The sequence below is a fragment of the Labrus bergylta genome, chromosome 8 (genome assembly GCF_963930695.1).
Source record: "Labrus bergylta chromosome 8, fLabBer1.1, whole genome shotgun sequence".
NCBI classification, from domain to species: Eukaryota; Metazoa; Chordata; class Actinopteri; order Labriformes; family Labridae; genus Labrus; species Labrus bergylta.
This window is the reverse complement of record NC_089202.1, coordinates 13,933,599-13,952,317: the sequence shown is the minus strand read 5'-3', so window position 1 is coordinate 13,952,317 and position 18,719 is coordinate 13,933,599. Positions and strand designations below refer to the sequence as shown.

The 18,719-nt window shown below is 39.4% G+C and overlaps 2 protein-coding genes across 2 annotated transcripts; both read right to left on the bottom strand.

Moving 5' to 3' along the window:
- Positions 1–901: 901 nt before the first annotated feature.
- On the bottom strand, positions 902–11,885 carry slc2a3b (solute carrier family 2 member 3b). Its single transcript, XM_020646733.3, has 11 exons — positions 11,730–11,885; positions 11,418–11,578; positions 7,835–7,939; positions 6,970–7,130; positions 6,259–6,499; positions 5,237–5,399; positions 4,871–5,058; positions 3,655–3,759; positions 3,459–3,560; positions 3,147–3,350; positions 902–3,058 (listed from the first exon to the last, which is right to left on the bottom strand). The coding sequence occupies exons 2-11, from the start codon at positions 11,439–11,441 to the stop codon at positions 2,798–2,800; spliced, it is 1,554 nt and encodes a 517-aa protein (XP_020502389.1). The 5' UTR covers positions 11,442–11,578; positions 11,730–11,885; the 3' UTR covers positions 902–2,797.
- Positions 11,886–16,154: 4,269 nt separating this feature from the next.
- On the bottom strand, positions 16,155–18,439 carry cox6b2 (cytochrome c oxidase subunit 6B2). Its single transcript, XM_020646735.3, has 4 exons — positions 18,295–18,439; positions 17,697–17,832; positions 16,884–16,984; positions 16,155–16,444 (listed from the first exon to the last, which is right to left on the bottom strand). The coding sequence occupies exons 2-4, from the start codon at positions 17,800–17,802 to the stop codon at positions 16,391–16,393; spliced, it is 261 nt and encodes an 86-aa protein (XP_020502391.1). The 5' UTR covers positions 17,803–17,832; positions 18,295–18,439; the 3' UTR covers positions 16,155–16,390.
- Between the last annotated feature and the right edge of the window lie 280 nt (positions 18,440–18,719).

Below are 18,719 nucleotides of genomic sequence, written 5' to 3'. Positions count from 1 at the left end.
TCCCCCCACCACCACCACTTCCTCCTCCTGCCTCCCCTCGCCTCTCTGTCTCTCAGACACACTTCTCACCACACAGCATTGCTCATCCAGACAGCATCTAGACACGCACCAATAAATACACACACTTGCAAACTCACGGAGCTGCAAAGCCATGTAGCCCGTGCACGCCACTCGCTGGACGGACCGCGGTACTGCAGCTTGTTGATGGGCTTCATGCCCCAGTTCACTGCAATGAAGAAGACCTCTGTAGACTCTTGGGGAGAGATGTTGCAGCCTCTTGCCTTGACATAGTTATGAGATGGCCCCATTCCCATCCAGCCGGGGGACCTTTGACCCAGGGCTCTTTGCTCCGAGGGGCTGAGGTAGAGGAGGTGAAATGAAGAGGGGAATGGATTATGGTCCTCGAGTCATTAAGAGTGCAATTAAAACTTTCAAATTTTGTTCAGCAAGAATTTTTTCACTGTGCCAGTGAGAAAGACATAGGCCTACCCCATAAGTAAGTGTCATTATCACTTATAAGTATTGGCTAGTTAAAAAATACACCTGAGTTTCCTTTGATATTTGATATACATTTGGTAAAACTTTTTGAAATCTTAACACACAGATACAATAAACAAATTGGTTAGTGGGACTTACACTTGCTTGATGTTTTTCCGTCCAACTCATCGTGTTTTTAAGTTTTATTCAGGAGCCCAACTAACCCAGCGATATTATTACAAATAATATTACAGTCTATGATATTATTACACGTATTTGACCATTTATCCACAGGAAATACTTTTTGCTATTTTGGCATTTTTACGGGACAAATTCGTTAAATTAAACATTTATGAGAAGAGAATTTGCTTTGACTCATGGTAGAAAATAAACTGCATGCTAATAATTAAGATCACACATTCCCTTAAAAGGTGGCACATTTTATTTCCTTTTCAGTTTTCAAAGCAAGCATCACTCATATTATTACAGCAGGTGAACAGAGGATATTATGATAAAAAAACAGTAAAAGTCATGTTTTTTCTGAGTCTCAGGAACAACTTGTGTCACATCTCACTTCTGCCTACTGTGACATTTACCATTGTAACGGTAGTTCCAGGGTGCAAGAAAAATCTGTAGATGTAACAGATGGAACAGTATAATGAGACACGAATGACTAAAACAATGCACACACCTGAACACAAACAGTATATTTACAAGTAACAGCAGCAACATATAACATAAGCAATCATTTGAAAGAAGACAGACTGCAAAAGTGCAAATGAGAACACTGCTAAGTTTGAACACTGAAAAGTGCTTCCAGTGTGTGAATGTGAGAGCAAGAGGAAGATGCAAATGTCCAAACACTGGCATAACACTTTAGAAGCATGTAAACTGTGCTGAAACAGTTGATCGCAATGCAATAAGTGGAGATTGTACAATATATACACATGATTCAGATAATTAGAAACAAATATGTATATGTATGAAAAGGCATTTTTGTGCGTTAACCATCAAAGAAAATACAATTCATTTAGTGTTATTATGTCCATCCCACATAGCTAGTATCTCTTAAACTGAAATCTGTGGGGGTTTGCATTTATCAGTAGACTTGAATGTGTGTCAATACATTCCTCAAACATCTGTTAAACACGGGCAAGCACTTTTGATTTGATGTAAAATTATTGTATAGATTGTAAGATATTTTATTCCATGAAAGTAACTGCTTTGTGCCGATGTCATAACAGGTTCAAGTACAGGGATGGATGAATGCATTTTCTTTGTTGTAATGGTCTGATGCAAAATGTACAGTAGAACACAAGTGACCACCTGAGTTTCTTTATCCAACAGCTGTAAATGGTACTATAAACAGTAGTAGACATTCTGGCTTTACCCTGTAATAAACTCATAAAAAACAAGAGGTTAGGTTGTGTTCTTTTAGAGTAGAAAGTATATAGCAATACTTTGTTAAGGCTGGGCAGTGCTAGACTTCACATACATCTCATATCAACAATGTAGTTGATATAGACAACTCCAGTTAACCAAACTGTCCTTTGTTACTTATTTATCAGCTCAAATGCTGCTGGATTAAAAAAAAACAATCAAAAACAAACACAAGCATCCGCTTCTCTCAGAGGACGCTGTGTCACACTTGAGAATAAATATGTGTTCTCCTCTACATGCTTAAATATATTTAGGTATAGTAGGCAGCACCTCCTCCATGTTTTTATTGTCCACCTTAAGCAACATGTTTCCCTAACCCTCAGTAGCAAGGCACATCAGACAGGCACACAGGACAGCAAGCAAGTCAGTCTTTCTTTTTTTCTTTTTTTTTTGGGTCAACCTACCAAGGCTCAAAAACCGGCTTTTCAGGCTTGACCTCAATACATAAACCCGCCCCCCAAAGCCTGCAACCTTTAAACACTGGGGGTAGCTGAGGACCTGGGACTTAACACTGAACATATGTTGATCCTCTTATATGGCAATATGCGTGCAGTTAGCCCTGGGAATGTCAACAAATATTAAGTACAAGTAATTCAGTTAAGTTTGACCTGTGTTTAAATAGGACTACAGGGGATTCTGACTATTTTTTAAGCATTTTGTGACGAGGCAACCTTAAAAAAACACTCAATGTAATTTTTTAAAAGTGCTCTAAAACATATATTAAAAACTAAAATCGTGTGTGTTAAAACACTGAGTTGGCTTTATCTAAACACACAACACTTCTCTTGTATCATTTGTGAGTTACAAAATATAACTCCTTATAATATCTATATGCTTGGACCCTCTTCTCTATGTCACACACTAAGTCTTTCTTCCTCTCTCAGGGCTTCTCTGGAGGAAGATCCACCATGGGAACCTTTTCTGTCGGGGACATGGGTGAAGGTTCTTTGTTCTCTGGCAGGCTGACCACCATAGCTTCAGGGTCCAGAGGTGTTGCGGGTTTTCCGGCACTTGAAGCGAATCCCTGAGCGATGTCATCAAAGGTCCTTCCTTTGGTCTCAGGCACTCGCAGGTAGGTGAATATGAAGAACATGATGAGAAGCACCATGAAGATGATGAAGACATAAGGACCACACAGTTCCTGAGAGAGGAAGAGAAGGATATTTGTGAGTGATGAAAACTTCATACTGCTTCTACTTCTGAAGATTTTATTGAGAATGTCTTCATACCTCGAGTTTAGGGAAACCAAGCCCCACCAGGAAGTTAGCAGTCCAGTTTGAGAAACCAGAGATGGCCATTGCAGCAGGTCGGGGCCCCTGGGAGAAAAGCTCAGCCACAATGAACCATGGGATGGGACCTGGACCCATCTCAAAACTGGCAACAAAGGCGAACACAGCCACAATGGCCAAGTAGCTCAGATTGGGTGTTGTCTTCTGCTCAGAGAGAAAAACAAAAGATTAAGGATGTAATGAGGCAGAAATGGGGACACTTTTTATTCTGATAAAAAAAAAAACATCATCAATCATTCAACCATGACTCACCACCAAAGAAAGCGAGATGGTCATGAGGAGGGCAGATATAGCCATTCCAGCCAGGCCAATCAGGTGCAACGTCCTTCGGCCTGCCCGTTCCACCAGGAATAGCTGGAGTCCAAACAACAAAAGATGTATTAATAATCACATAATTTAAAAAAGCTGCCTTGTAATGAGACACAGAAACAAGCATTCAGCCACTTACAGAGACGACAGTAAACACAGTGTTGACAACTCCAGCTCCTATGGTGGCATAGATGGGTTGAGTAACACCAGCAGTGTCAAAAATACCTGTAGAGTAGTAAAAGACCTGAAAAGGGAGAAAATGAGAGGTTACTCATGTGAAAGAAATACGTTTAATATGACATTACAATGACCCAGAGTAAATGATTCTTTTGCTGCTTTGAGGCAAAACAACAAGCTTTTAACCGAAAACTCACTGCTATTGACTTTAAGCGCAAATGCTAGCATGTTAGCAAACAGTTGCTAGTTTACAAATTCAGCAGGCAAACAGCAACATTAGCATTTATTTTGGGTTGTGTTTATGTCTAGCTAGTTTATCTAAGTCCAATATTTACTCTATTTCTTTTCTGCTTCGTTCGCCACCAATTCCTAACAGAATTATGACAGAAATAACTCTTGCAGCTCAATGCTCCACTGTGTTTGCTCGCGAATAACTAGTTTCTGTGTTTGCTAACTACTAACTAAGTTTGTCTGTCTTTTGTTTAGTTTCGGTTTGGTGGTGTTCAGTCGATTTTCAGAGCGTTTTAGCTAACTTAAACATTTTGTAAATGTGTAACTGTCGCAAATCGAAGAGATGAGAGAAAATTAGAACAGTTCTCTATTTTTGTTTTAGGTTGTTGGCCGTGGAAACATAACAGCTACCTCAAAGAAGCTAACTTGCTCTGTAATGTAAAAAATGTGATGCAGCTTTAACCCTTTGAAATAATTACACAGAGGAAACTTCCACAAGTTGCTTTATGTACGAGCTGCTGTGGTGTTCGTTGGCATTGCTCATGAATGTTAATGTCTCTGGTTCAATCGATAGTGCAGCCTTTAGCGGCAGGCAGCAGCAGCTTAACTGTGATTGTCAGGTCAGACGCAGCAACAGCTTACACATTTAGTCAGCCGGGTTACATGACCTCATTAACCAAACACCTATTAAATACCACTGTGTTGTCTCTTTCCATTGACCCTCCGTGGCCTAATTTATTCCACTCAATCTCACACTGCCTGAAGCGATGATGAAGCTCTTGTTGTGTGTTGTCACAAACTTTTGTATCCTTGCAGTGAGTGCTCCTTTAAAGATTTACGAGATGCCATGTTTGAAGATTGCCCAATCACTTCATGTTGGCTGACACTTGTTAATTACATTGCAAACACTCTGTTTTTTGATACAGTATATTATGATGTGAACTCACAGCGTTGATGCCAGACAGCTGCTGAGAGAGCTGCAGGATGATGGCGATAATGATGGGCTGACGATAGTTTGGAGAGCGGAAGAGTTCAGCGATGGTCACTTTCTTTTCCATGGCCATCTTCATCCCTTCCTCCTTCATCTCTTGAATGTCATCACTCACATCCTCACAGCCGCGCAGACGCACCAGTGCTACAGGGGGAAGACAGGATTGATAAATAGAGAAGAGAGGGTGAGAACATATATGTTGTAAATATTATGTAACAAAAAGCTTGATGGGACTCTTACAAAAAGTCATTTTTGATTTAGTCACCTTAAGAATTGAAGTTGTATGTCTTCTTGATGTAATGTAAACTGTTTTAAAGCTAACCTTTTCTTGCCTCTTCCTCCTGGTTGAGGACGATGAGCAGGTAGCGGGGGCTTTCAGGGCAGAAGGGCAGCATGATGGTCTGCACTATGGCAGGCAGGATGGTCAGAGCGAGCAGCAGAGGCCACAGATTGTCTGAGCCCAGCAGAGACTCCAGACCGAAGATCTAAAACACACAGAGAGCAACTCATTAAATATAGTTCTGATTGTCTTCTTTTTGTTAACAAACACAACCGCAGAGGTGCACATTAGTAAGGGCAGTTTATCTCTAAAAAAAAGTCCTAAAGCTCGTCTCCTGTAAACCTTTTTATCATTTATCAGAAATGTATGAGGTCGTTTCTGCTTCCATTTATTTTTCAAAACGGAAGCCCTAAATGGTCAAGGGTCCATACATTTTATAAACTACTACTTTTTTTTTTTTAAAGGCTTTTTGGGCCTTTAATGGAGATATAGGACAGTGGATAGAGTCGGAAATCAGGGAGTGAAAGTAGGGAACGACATGCGGGAAAGAAGCCACAGGTGGGATGTGAACCCGGGCCGCCCGCTTGAGACGACAGCCTCCATACATGGGGCGTGCGCACTAACCACTGCACCACTGCACCACCAGCGCCCCGTAAACTACATTCTCTTGAAGTAATTTCTGGTTGTTTCATCGAGATCACAAATGATTCTTTTATCATCCAATTATTCCCATAATAATGGGATTTTAAAAAACAAAAAAATTGGTTGGTCATTGTGATAGCCTATTTCTATGTTGTATTTTTGTGATTTTGCAACTCTAGGGGTATGAGATAAATAAGTCGAAAACAACTGAAAATTGTTAACACAAACATGGAGTAGATAAAATGTATGGATGCACCTGTATTTCAATGATCATTACTATGACTTTAATCTATAAACACCTAGATGAGGAGAAGATTTGAGTACTTGAGTACTCCACAGATTCTGCTCCACCGTATACCAAAAGCACCAATAATATAATCAATGCAAAATAAAAAAACATACACCATATCTCAATATCGTACCTGTGCCACCAGGATGCCAATAACTACACCCAGCTGATGCAGGGTGCCGAAGGCTCCTCTGACGGCTGTGGGGCTGATCTCGCCAACGTACATGGGGGTCAGGCCGGTGCACAGACCGCAGAACACGCCGATGATCAACCGACCAACTATGATGATCTCAAAAGACTGAGTCACAACCGACAGTCCCATCAGACTTCCGCCAATGATAGCCAGGATGTTATTCAGTAGCATGGACTTACGCCTGGAGAGGAGAGGCAAGGAAAGGTTAGTGAAAGGAAAGAACAATAAAAACATTTGTTTGGATAGTTTGCTGAGGGGAATGAGCAGTGCAACAAAATATTTATTTTACCAATTAACCTGCAGATTATGTTAAAATAGTGCCCATCATAACTTCCTGGATGGATTCTTAGGTGGCATCAACATATTGTTTTGTCCAAAGTCAAAGTTTTTCATTTGTAGCAAAAAACAATCAAACCAACAAATAAATGAATGAATTAATAAATAGATACATTTGCATACCATCTTTTCGAGTCTGAACCCTCTAAATGTTTGTAATTGAACTTGATGATAAATGTCTGACATGATTTATCTTATTTACCAAATAAAGAACGTAATCTCACATTCTGATAAGAGAATTTGTTTAATAATCCTTCAAAGAACTTGGTTAAATGAATGTCTGCTATCATACATTAAAACATTTAATGTTTTTACCTGCCAAATTTGGTGACCATGGCTCCAACAGAGAAAGACCCGATCATTCCTCCCACACTAAAGATTGCAACAGCAAAACTCCACACCATGGTGTTTGTTCCTGGGCTGAAAGGTTCCCCGTACCGCTCTGTGGACACATTCTGGAAAAACCTCCGTAGTTTCTGTAAAACCAAAGATGAGAGTGGTAAAGAGTTTAAAAAGTTGTATGTGGTTTATGACAAAAGTAAATCATCTAAGGCAGGGGTTCCCAAACTTTTCAGCTTGCGACCCCCATTATGACGGTGATAGATACCTGGGACCCCACATTTGACGCACTAGGTCAAAACACTGGCACCATCATATTATTTTTGTAATTAAGAAACTACTTTTTTTACCGAATATATTTTCAAATTAATGGGTGAAATATCCAATTTTAAACCATTTTCCATTTTTATATGTTTTGAAAGGAATCTCGCGACCCCCCCCTAACAGTGTTCCGCGACACCCCCAGTGGGCCGCGACCCCCACTTTGGGAACCACTGATCTAAGGTGTAGTACTGTAGTTGCTAAAGAGCTTTTACTTTGTGTGTTTTGGGGAATTCCTGACACAGCCACTTGGGGGCGGTATAGTTATTAGCACTTCGGTGCTCACAAAAAAGCGATCACGATAAGAACATTATTATAATTATCAGAAAATGACAGAAGATGTGGTTTTGCAACTCTTATTAATCCAGGATTTATGCCCACTCCTTTAAAGTTTTTCCAAAGTCATTGAGCAATGAAACATTAAACATCAGTAACTATTAAGATGTGTGGCCAGCATGTTGCAAACACACACACACACACACACACACACACCCATTCACACACGTGCATGCAAACACACCTGCTCTGGTGCATTGATGACCCCGGTGTTGTAGCCAAACTGCAGCGAGCCAATGACTGCAGTGGATACACAGTAGAGCAGGTAAACTGTCAACTTCTTCTTTGGCTGTTTGGAGACAAAAACACAGATGGTTTTGGTGAATTCAAACAATGAGTGGGATGGGGTTTATGTACAATCATGCCCTCAGTGTGTGTGCTGGATGTGGCCTGTTCCTGGCTCTACAAAGCTCCTGTTGTTTATAGTGACACTGGTAACTCCACACAATGAGCCTTTCTACATCTGCCCTCCCTCCTTGTTTTCAGCTCTCTGCACCACTGCTGTGAGGGAGCTAGGTGTTACAACACCGCTCTGGCTCCGTGATTTGCAGCTCTGAGGTATTTCTCAGTTAAGGAGCTAAAGACACACTGAGAGAATAAGACTGAATCCTATTGTGAGCGTTTTTTCCCTGCTGGTCTGAGAATTAAAGTTGGCTTAGCTCATAATAACAAGCTAATACAGTGGACATTAATCTGTTACACGCAGGGCCTGCAGGAGGGGAGAAACTTACAATATGTGAAAGTATCCAACCAGGCAAACCTGAAGTGAGAAATTGATTTAAATGAGGTTATATGTTCCAGTAAACCAAGTGTAGGCTTCTTGCCAAAAATGGAAATCCCCAATCAAAGTTTCACTTCGATTTAGCAGCTAACCCAGTGACTACATCACTTTTTAGTGTCAAACATAAACTTTCTAAGAAGTTTAGTAAAGATAATTATTTGTATGTAGAGTCCAATGGTCAATGTCTTATATTGAGGCTCATTAATGAAGGGTAATCCATTTTAATCGTCCATATTAATCCTTGTGTTTTTTTTGTTTTTTAAAAATCTGCCCCTGTTTGAAGCCTGACTCCACTATTCAACTCTAGTGAAACACTCAAACACTGGGGTGCAGGGGGTTCATAGCGACATCTGCAATGAGGTTGCTCAGAGACCTAGGAATCAGAGGTCAGATCCTGAAGGCAGCAACCAAAGCTATGTCGGAGGAAGCAGAGAGAAGCAGCCAGTGGCTGTGGATGAAGAGGCAAGACTCCTGCTGGGCCCCAAGGTAGCAGTCCAGGTTGACACAGAGGGGGGTGTTTCTGGGACGCCAGAATTCACTGTTGAGCCCTCCTGAGACGTCGTGGGCTTATCAACGAAACGTTGAGGAAGGAGGGTGCCCACTTGAAAACCCCTCTATGTCTACATTCCCCAGCTAGGTACACTTTTAGTAGGTGCTTACACATAAGGTATTTTCTACATCTTGTCCTGTGTTTCTGAAATCTTAGTTTAATATGATATCACATTAAAGTCAAAACAAAGACAAGAACAATGAGATTTGTCCCAATGTCTAAGTCTACATTGTTTCACTATCTGCACAGATTAAAGGACCAACCCCTCAAACATCAAACATCATGAAACAGAAACTCTCCCCCCACTATAATCATTATTTTAGAATCACAGGCAAGTTCAAAATGATCAGATCTCCAGAATCAAACGATTTGTTCTTTCCTCCTTTAACAGAGACCATAAGGTCTTTTATTTTCTTTTAAAAGTGTGTTTTAAGTGCCCGGTATCTACGGCGGCTCCTATTTGGTTCCATTAAGTGACAATATAAATAATTAAAGGGGTCAGAACGAGGTAGTGATAATGAATGACTTTAAATACACGATAATAGAATATTTTGTCACAAAGAGATAGTGATAATCAGTTGTAATCAGGCCACAGTTTGTTTGTAAGAAGGACATCATGGCCTTGTCCTGTATAGTAAGGAGTTGAACATACTGTTGTCACAGTCATGTGAACGGACTGACACATTGACGCAGGAAGCGCTGCAAACTTTGATAAAGTGATAATGAAGAGGAAATACAAAGCTCTGGTAATCGAAGACAGAGAGACAGTAGAATATGGAAAGAAGGGATCCAACAATCTAGACTGGGTTCACGTTAACATATTGAATCTGTTATTGAAAGATAGTCCCATGACTGCTACATTTGTATTAAATCCCAAGAACACGTCATATAATGGAACCTGAGGTCGTCTGGGGTGTGGCACATTTGTACTCGAGGAGATTTGAGTAAGATTGTGACTATAGCAATGTTTAATCCACCTCTTGCTACAATGCTCACTCTAATAAGGGAGGGGGCGGCTGAATGAGAAGCATCACGCGTATCCACAGACAAGAAATCATTCTGGTACATTTGTGTTTGTTTCATTCTTGTCTAGCAGCCAGTCAAGCAAATACTGTGGCTCAATATACTTACTTAAGGTGGTTCATATGAGTGTTGGTATTATGGTATATTTTATAATCCCTATCAACACTAAATGTTACTGATAAATCTTTAGAAATATAAAAGTAACGCACAGACTTGCCACTCAAACTTTTTAAGCTGAGTTTTAATTGCTCAAACAATATGGACATTCAAGCAAACACAAAGCAATGTAATTATGAAACTCTGTCTGCTCGTTAGGTTAATGTGATCTGACTGATAGCTCCAGAACAGCTACTAAAAGAACCGTGCAGTGCAAATCTTTTGTTGCTGCTGTTTTCTGATTGAATTTAAACCTCTCCATCTACTCTCTTCATCTGCTGATTTGCTGTGTGGTTCCAAACAACATGCAGTTTCTGTATTTCTACAGGGACACATCCCTTTTCTCTAACACTTAACTTCCATATTTACGTCACACTGCATCTCTCTCTCAGTTTTGAAACATTCTTCCCTCCATACTTTTCCTGCCTCCTTCTGTTTTATTGATTCGTCATTTTTGCCTCAGTGCAGTAAAAACAAATGAATCTTTTGGACAACAACAAACAAATATCTTTTGGAGTATAGGCTGATATTAAATATGACTTGGTGTGTTGTCGCATTAACACAGCTTTTGGACGTTAAGAAATCACTCAGCAAACTCAGGAACAGCTTGCAGTGTGTTTCAAAAGACAACCGACAGGAAAGGGTTTCAAAAGCATGTGGCATGAGGCAAATGTTAAGTCACTCCAGATATCAGATACATAATCAAATTCACAATTTGACTAATTATACTCCCAGTGTAGCCTATTATCACTAGCAGTATGTCCCTTTTCTCTGGACTGTTTATGTGCTTTAAGACGTACTATCTTTGCTTCACCGTCTTCCTTCATTGTGTTGCTATTTCCTTATCCCTCCTATCTACACAGAACACAAATAAAAAAGCAAGAAAGTACAACACGCTCAAGTTCAAACTTGCCACCAAACGGTCTCGTCTCCCACTCTGCCTCTATTAGTCATGTCCTGAAGTGCTTAACCACCAGCACCAACTCCTATTCTTGCCAGATAGGAAAAATACAGAATTGCCTTACTGACTCGTAAATAACACGCTCTCATTTATTTGGAGGTGTTCAGCACAAGACGGAAGCTGTGCATAAAAGAAGCACTTTCAAAAGAGTAACACTGTTTCCTCAGGAAACAGTTGGAAATATGACAGACAGAAACACAGCAGGATCATATGTGAAGGGTTTGAGGGTTGAAATTAGTTTCAAAAAGTACACTTCTAAAACAGCAGTGAGAGAAGTAAGTAATATTTATATTTACCTTCTCATCCTCCATTCGCTCCATCCTAGCTGCTCGAAAGAAGATTTAGCAAATATTCAGAAGAAACTTGAAGGGAACTTCAGATCTGAAGCCTCTCAGACTGAGCGGTCTGTTAGACCTTAATGAGACACACCTCTGTGGGGGAAAGGCAGCAGGACAACCTGAAATAACAGTAAACACATGAACAATAAGTGTTTTATTTTTTGAAGTATAAAAGTTGATGCATCTTCAGCATCAGAACAGGATCCTGTAGATTGTAATAATACCCTGACTCTACAAGTCATACTGAGAAAGACTAAAAATCCTACAGACCTGAACTCCGATGTTGTAGAACACTGTAACAGCTGAAGCACTTTCCTGAACTCACTACGTTCAACAGGACTCGGTGCCCAAAATGACAGCAAACCCCTCCCTCTGCTTCCGTATTCACCCTCCTCTTCTGCTCTCTCCAATTATACATTTTAAAGAAAATAGTGATACAACTCCCTTTTTTCACCAAATTACTGTCGCTTTACTCATTTTTGTTTGTTCTTCAAAACAAAGCCTCTGAATTGGCTAAAGAGACTTAAATAAAGCAAAAATTTCCCCCATGGGGGATCAATAAAGTTTATCTTTATCTTTATCTTTATAACCCACAATGTGCGACGTACAGGTGATGCTGTTGACAAACTGGACTTTTAACATGCTAAAGTACGCGTAATAGTCACCTTTTATTTCAATGATATGACAATAAAAGTTTGAAATTGAATTAGACACATCGAGTTAACATTTGGGGAAAATTGTTTAAAGGAAACAAACAACAGAAGTTAATGGTGCATAGTATTCATCATTAACTGAATACATTGAATACAAATAAATGTTTGTTTACCGTTATGTGCGAAGTGTGCCAGTCTATGTGTACCCAGTAAACCAGTCTAATCCTCCCTTGTTGGTGACATACAAAGCCTATTAAGTCCCCATTCCTATTCCTATTTTTATAATAACTGATACAACTTCACCGGCACGTCTCAGAGCCTCTACTTCTCTATTACTCATGTTTGGAAGCTCCCCTGTGCGTAAAAAGACGCACGCCAAACCTCCCATCCGGCCGAGTCACTTCGGGTTCTCTCGTCTGGTGTCGTAATGTGTGTGGCAGCGACGCATGCGTATTTCCGCTCAGCTGAAGCGGGGGGACGTGCCCGGGCGGGCGTACAGTACGGACCAGAGATGAAGAACAAACGGTTCGGGTGAAAGGAGTCTCTGTGCTGCTGCTGGCCCGTCGGCCGGCCGCCGGGGGCGCGAGAACAAAAGGCAATGTGCACGTAGCTCAGATACAAAGCCTGGTCATGCAGAAATCATGAGACCGGCTCAGTGGGTGGCAAACAAATGGAGAGCCCTCCTAATTCTTCATCAACTATGTCTAATCTTCACAGCCCACATAAATCCAGGTCAGGAATTTGACAGGTTTTCCAGAAATACGAGAGGCCCTGCAGGCTCATTTTTAAATCCCCTACAGAGCAACTTGAGATGCTGCTTTGTTTTGATTCTTCCAGCAGCTTTTTACATTTTGAATGTTTTTGATTGACAGGTGTCAGGAAGCCAGGTACTCGAGTTTAAGCTTGGACAAGTTAGCATTTAAAGTTGAATAGAATATTTTTCTCTGCTTTAGTCATTTTCTCATTTTCTTTTTCTTGAAAAAATTATCTCTGTTAAGAAAAAATATTTTCAAATTGGAAAGCCTGTTCGTACCATATAGATTATATGTATAGATTATATGTTCCTTTTTTTGTATATCTACCTATTCAACCTTATTATGGACGTTGATATTTACTCATCTGAATCAATGACTAAAAACTGGGATTTTTGACTCAGTTGTACCTGATGCTTGGGGCCAACACTTTTAGGTTGTTTTCTAGTTAAATCAAACAGTTAAACTGTAATCCTGAAGTCACAGTGAATAAGAACATAAATACATCTGGTTAAGATCTGAGCATAAACATTTTGACAAAACTAAGTGAACAATTGTTAATTTACTACTTTAACTATAGAATCATATTTGCTGATCATCTAAATAAAGTGGGTTTTAAACTGTATCTGACCTCATATGAAACGTGGTCATGACAGGAAAAGAGTCACCCTGATACAACAATGTTTAGTCACTGCATTAAAAAGTTCTGTTAGAGGTGTCCAGCTCCTTCCCTTTCTGTGCGTAAGAGTCTCATTTGCAGTGGCAGTTCTAGACTACCTTCACTGAGGGGGCCAAACTGGGGCCAGTTGTTTTGTCAGAGGGGTACATTAAACCCAGGTGAAAAATAGATAAAGATTATCGCTTTAAAAAAACAAAAACATTATGACAAATAAAAGCGCACGTCATTAAATACCACAACATAAAATACCATGATTTATATTTGTTTCAGTAACAGTATTTAATACTAGATTGTGAGTCAAATACTGTGTATGTGTTATGAGGGGGGCTTTTCCTTTTGGAGGGGTGGCCACAGGGGGCACTAAGCTCAGTGTTACAGGGGCACTGGCCCCTGTTGGCCTCTCCCTAGAACTGCCATGCTCATTTGGTAATCAGATAATTCATTGAAACATGACATGAGAGACGTGCACTTACGTAAATCTAAAAAAAGAGGAACTAACTGAGAGATGGGATTCAGGTTCAGTGCTTACGACACTCTTCAGTCGTCACAAGCAACTTTCTACATCTCTGTCCCGTCATCCAATCTGGATCTTTCGAGCTGTCTCCAAGGATCCCCTCTGGTGACCTGGACTGCTTGAGCATCTCAAATGATTAGACATCTGCAAACATAGATACACAAAGAAAGATACACAGACAGAAAGGGGGGGGGGGGGGGGGGGTGTAAAGAAAGGTATGCACTCACTCTTTCTCCATCTCCTTCACTTGGTTACGCACAACAAACCACTTCCTGTTGTGGTGCAGAATACGTGGCGTGTGTGTATGTAGTGAACTGTTGCCAAGAAGAAAATACACATGCTTAAATCAAAAAATTTCAGTCACTCAATATATATGTTAATTTAGCTGTCTCTTACTGCAGGCTGGTAGCTTCCTATAGGATTTAGTCAACAAGGAGCGTCTTCCTCTTGTTTATTTTGACCATAGTGGTACACAAACAATGTTTTTTTTATATATATATATATATATATATATATATATATATATATATATATATATATACCTGACTTGTTAAAAAACATTTGTTTGAAAAACAATTCTGTTTCCACTCTTCACTAAATCTATTTAATTACCGATAGGTCTGGCTTGTACTAGATCCGAATTTCCATCTGGGATCAATAAAGTGTTTGTGATTCTGAAAATCATTTAAGTCATGTTTAAAAATCCAAAATGTTTCTTTTTTAAGTTTGAACACATCTCTGTTACGTTCAGATTTTAACAAACGTGTCTAACATGAGTTCTTGTTTGCGTTTCTACCTCTAAAATCATTTTTTTTGGGTGGTACTCGTGTGGTTTAGGGTCAACATGGTGGTAATGTAGTCCTCCTAAAGATTTAATGGGTGATGGAGATCTGTGAGAGAGGGACGATGCATCGTTGAGTTTTCAGCAGTTTGATTCTTTTAAATGTGGCGCAGCAGTACCATCTTGTGTTTAGTGTTTGCCACTGACTCATGTTGACACTAGACCTGAAAGAGAAAACTCTGAACATGGCATACTCAATTTTCATGTGGTCACAAACTAATCAAAGTTGTTTAATGCAATTTTTAACTCTCTTGAAGTTCCATATTATTCAACTTTTTATTTAGCCACAGCTGAGACAGACTGTAAATAACAACCAGAGCCTGGGGAGGATTTAATGTGATCCTCAAATAAATGCAGAAAATGAGAACACACCCTCTCTGGCAAGTCTGGACAGACTGAAAGAGGAGAAGGATATGGTTACATGATAATAATCACATAGCGGTTATGACTGTGCAATGAAGATGGATGTGCCAATGTTTGGCCATCATACCAACTGTAACACCACGCAACTCATTAAATCAAAGCACTGACTCAGAAGATTGAAACATCCAAAAACTCAGATGCAAGTCCACAATATGCTTACTTACTGAATATCAACAGACTTTTATCTCAACAAGATAGTGTCAATGGAGATATTGTGCCACCATCTGGTAAACTTGTAGTATTGCATATAAAAAGGCATTTCGTTTTTCTAACAACACTGCCACCCTCTGGAAAAACTTAGTTCTCACAATATATAATTTTCAAAGGAGAAGATTTAGTTTACAATGTTTCAGATTACTGTGTATCACTACAGTATAATAACCAAGATAGTCAGAGGCTTTGTTCAGTCATCCAGAGCTACTGCAGGTCTCAGCAAGTGACTGAATCTGCAAATGAGAAACTTTATGGCAACAAATGAGATGACTGGTTCATTCTTAAATAAAAAATATTATTGTTGTAGTATTCATTAATAAAAAGAGGATTTGGAATAAAAGAGACAATTAAGTTTAAGGATATTTTTTTTTACATCCACTTTAACAATAGGTTTGCCCATCTGTATGATTTCTGCCATGACCCTTTGCCCTGCTTGCAATTGTGATATGAATAGTTTTCATAGAGTAAAATAGTTACGGTACTCAACAGCCTGAGCAACAGTAGCAGCCAAACTAAAAGTGTGCTACAGATTGACAATAATGAGTTATCCATGTGTAGTGTGTAAAAAGTCCTCATAAGGTAATCCTATATGATAAAGTAATGAATCATCAACAAGAGCCTTTTAATGAAATCCAACGTTTATTTATTGATTTACCACCAAGAAATGTTGACAATTGACACACGATGCAAATTTCCGACCTTTAAATGAAGGTTAAAAAGTTGTGCGTGTTTTTAACATAGATGATGATGATGATGTAGCTGTTTGAAGATGTCCTTCGGCACACAACAGAGGTATAGGTGCACGTAACAGAATGTGCAAGAGTGGACTGTCCTGATCTATAACCGGACGGCTATTTCAGACTTTTCCCGCAAAACTTCCGTTCTCTATCTGTTCGTCCCATTTGGAAACCTGTTAGAGATAAGAGAAAACATTAGCCCTATCTTTGAATATACTCATGCTAAGGTATCCTTTGTTCTTGACGCTGGGAGACGATGTGTTAGAACAGTTTCACAGCTAATACAAATCTCAACTCAATTGAAAGGTTTGATTACCAACTCTGAGATTTAAATGCATTCAGATTAATGTCTCAGAGAATCTCAAACTACATCAGACTGCATAGAGGAAAAATCTAAAGCCAAGCACAGAACTAAATGAGGCGTCAAGAAAAAAAAAAGAAAAAAAAACACAAAACAGCCAAACAAGGACCCTGTAAGTGCTCCAACAGTCAGCCTTTGCTATATAGCACCTTAAACAAGGTTTTAGCATGAATATTGTCCACGGTCCTAAACAAAAGACACCTGAACATACTAAGGAAACTAATCAGAACCAAATCCTAACACAAACTTACCCAGCTCATGGGACAGAGGCTCTTGTAAACCCTCTGGTACCAGTCACAGGGAGCCACATCCTGGTCTTTTGCTGACAGGGCCTTGTTACACCTGTGGAAGTCTAGAGCCCAAACACAAAACAATTAAGATCAACATCAAAGGTAAAAAAAAGAAAAAAGAAGTGATTAGAGATCCCAGGAAAAACAGTACCAGGAAGACAGTGTTCAGTTTCGACAACTGAAGAGTACAACCAGTCCTTATCTAAGATCTGCAGTTTGTTTTATCAGCGAGATGAGGCAGAAAGTAACAACCACTTCTCATTAGCTATCATGATGGATGGATCCGCCAAATACTGAGTGCACTGGTGTACATGGGGAATAACATGCACAACATTATATTGATACAGCCAATGTCATGTGAAGGTCATATTCAACATGTCTTAATGTGACACTGCCCACGATAACAACACGATGACCAGTTTTTAAAGGTTCTCTTCTGTTGGCAATCTTAACATGAATTTGCACCATGAAATATGAGCTTATAGAAAAGGTTAAAAATTATGTTTCTTAATTAAACAACAAGAAACATGCCCGTTAAATATTAATGTAATCGCTGCTGCTTTTAAAAATGAAAAAAAGGGTTTCGCTAAATGACAAACACAAGTTCTGCAGTGAGTGGAAAAACATTGTGAATGTTACATAAAGTGAGTTAACATTGTACACAACACACAATAAAAAGGTCAGGCAGCTCAGTCTCTTATCTTGACAGTTTCTAAACAGTCTTAAAAGTGAGTAATGACATGCAGGTCCGGGTCCAGGTCCGGGTCTCCTCACCCAGGTAGTTCTGGTAACAGTTGCGGGTCTGGTTGGTGTTGGGGAATCGGGCGTCAAAGGGAGCAGTCCTGTATGACTTAATCTTCTCCTCAATGTTTTCAGCCATCTCTACGACCTTCAATTCAACTCAACGAGACTGAAACAAAGCAGGGAATATATTAATGCACAGCAGAAACATGATTATAAAACACTTTGTCAGCTGGAGTCACCTTTACTGGCTAAGATAAAAATAGGATTGTGATTAGAGTTACTTTAAGCTTTGTTTACGCTTTTCAAGATACTGTATTGATTGGTTAGAAACCCTTTGGAGAAATCCAAGAAGGTGGCTATTTAACTCGGATTGGTCTCTTAATAAAAAAACAAATATAAGAACTGTTACATGAATATATTCACTACACAAGTTAGCGAAGTCTCCAGTTGGAGTTGCTAATGCTAGCCGCTAGCTCGCCGCTGATTTGATATCACATGAATATCTCAGAATACTCGACACATTTGAAAACGAAAACAGCCTTTTTTAAAGACAACGGGATAATTCAGACCGAGAAAACACAACAAATATAACGTGAATTTCGTAAAAAAGTAGAGACGCAAAGCTAACCTTGAGGTGCTTCGTGATGTGTCCTCGGTTCACCACAGAAAGATGTCCGTCCCCGTCGAGCCGCAAAGGATTCTGGGATGCCTGTTGTCGTGTATTCTTCCTGTGTCTCACCCTAACCTGAGTTCACGAGCCTCTAAAATCCGGTTAATTGTTCTAAAACTAAGAAAAAAACAAACAACTGAACGGCCTGGAGCCTGTCTTCTACTCTTATTGTGTAAGAAGATAATTGTCGTTTTAACGGAATAGAATAAAACACAAAACACAAACATGATCAATAATGAAAATGGCTATTTCCAGACAATATATATATATATATATATATAAAATAAAAAAAACAAAAAACAAATATATAAAATAAAAACAAAAATGTATCTTATTTCGATGAACAAAGTGTTAAAAGTTTTATTATCCTTTTTTTTAAAACT

Excerpts from the sequence above, each read along its gene's own strand:
- cox6b2 (XM_020646735.3), bottom strand. The coding sequence starts at position 17,802 with ATGGCTGAAAACATTGAGGAGAAGATTAAGTCATACAGGACTGCTCCC. Across the intron at positions 16,985-17,696 it reads CTGTTACCAGAACTACCTGG|ACTTCCACAGGTGTAACAAG; the intron begins GTGAGGAGACCC and ends TTTGGGCTCTAG. Across the intron at positions 16,445-16,883 it reads GCCTCTGTCCCATGAGCTGG|GTTTCCAAATGGGACGAACA; the intron begins GTAAGTTTGTGT and ends TATCTCTAACAG.
- slc2a3b (XM_020646733.3), bottom strand. The coding sequence starts at position 11,441 with ATGGAGCGAATGGAGGATGAGAAG. Across the intron at positions 6,500-6,969 it reads ATGGTCACCAAATTTGGCAG|GCGTAAGTCCATGCTACTGA; the intron begins GTAAAAACATTA and ends TCTCCTCTCCAG. Across the intron at positions 3,059-3,146 it reads TTGGTTTCCCTAAACTCGAG|GAACTGTGTGGTCCTTATGT; the intron begins GTATGAAGACAT and ends TTCCTCTCTCAG.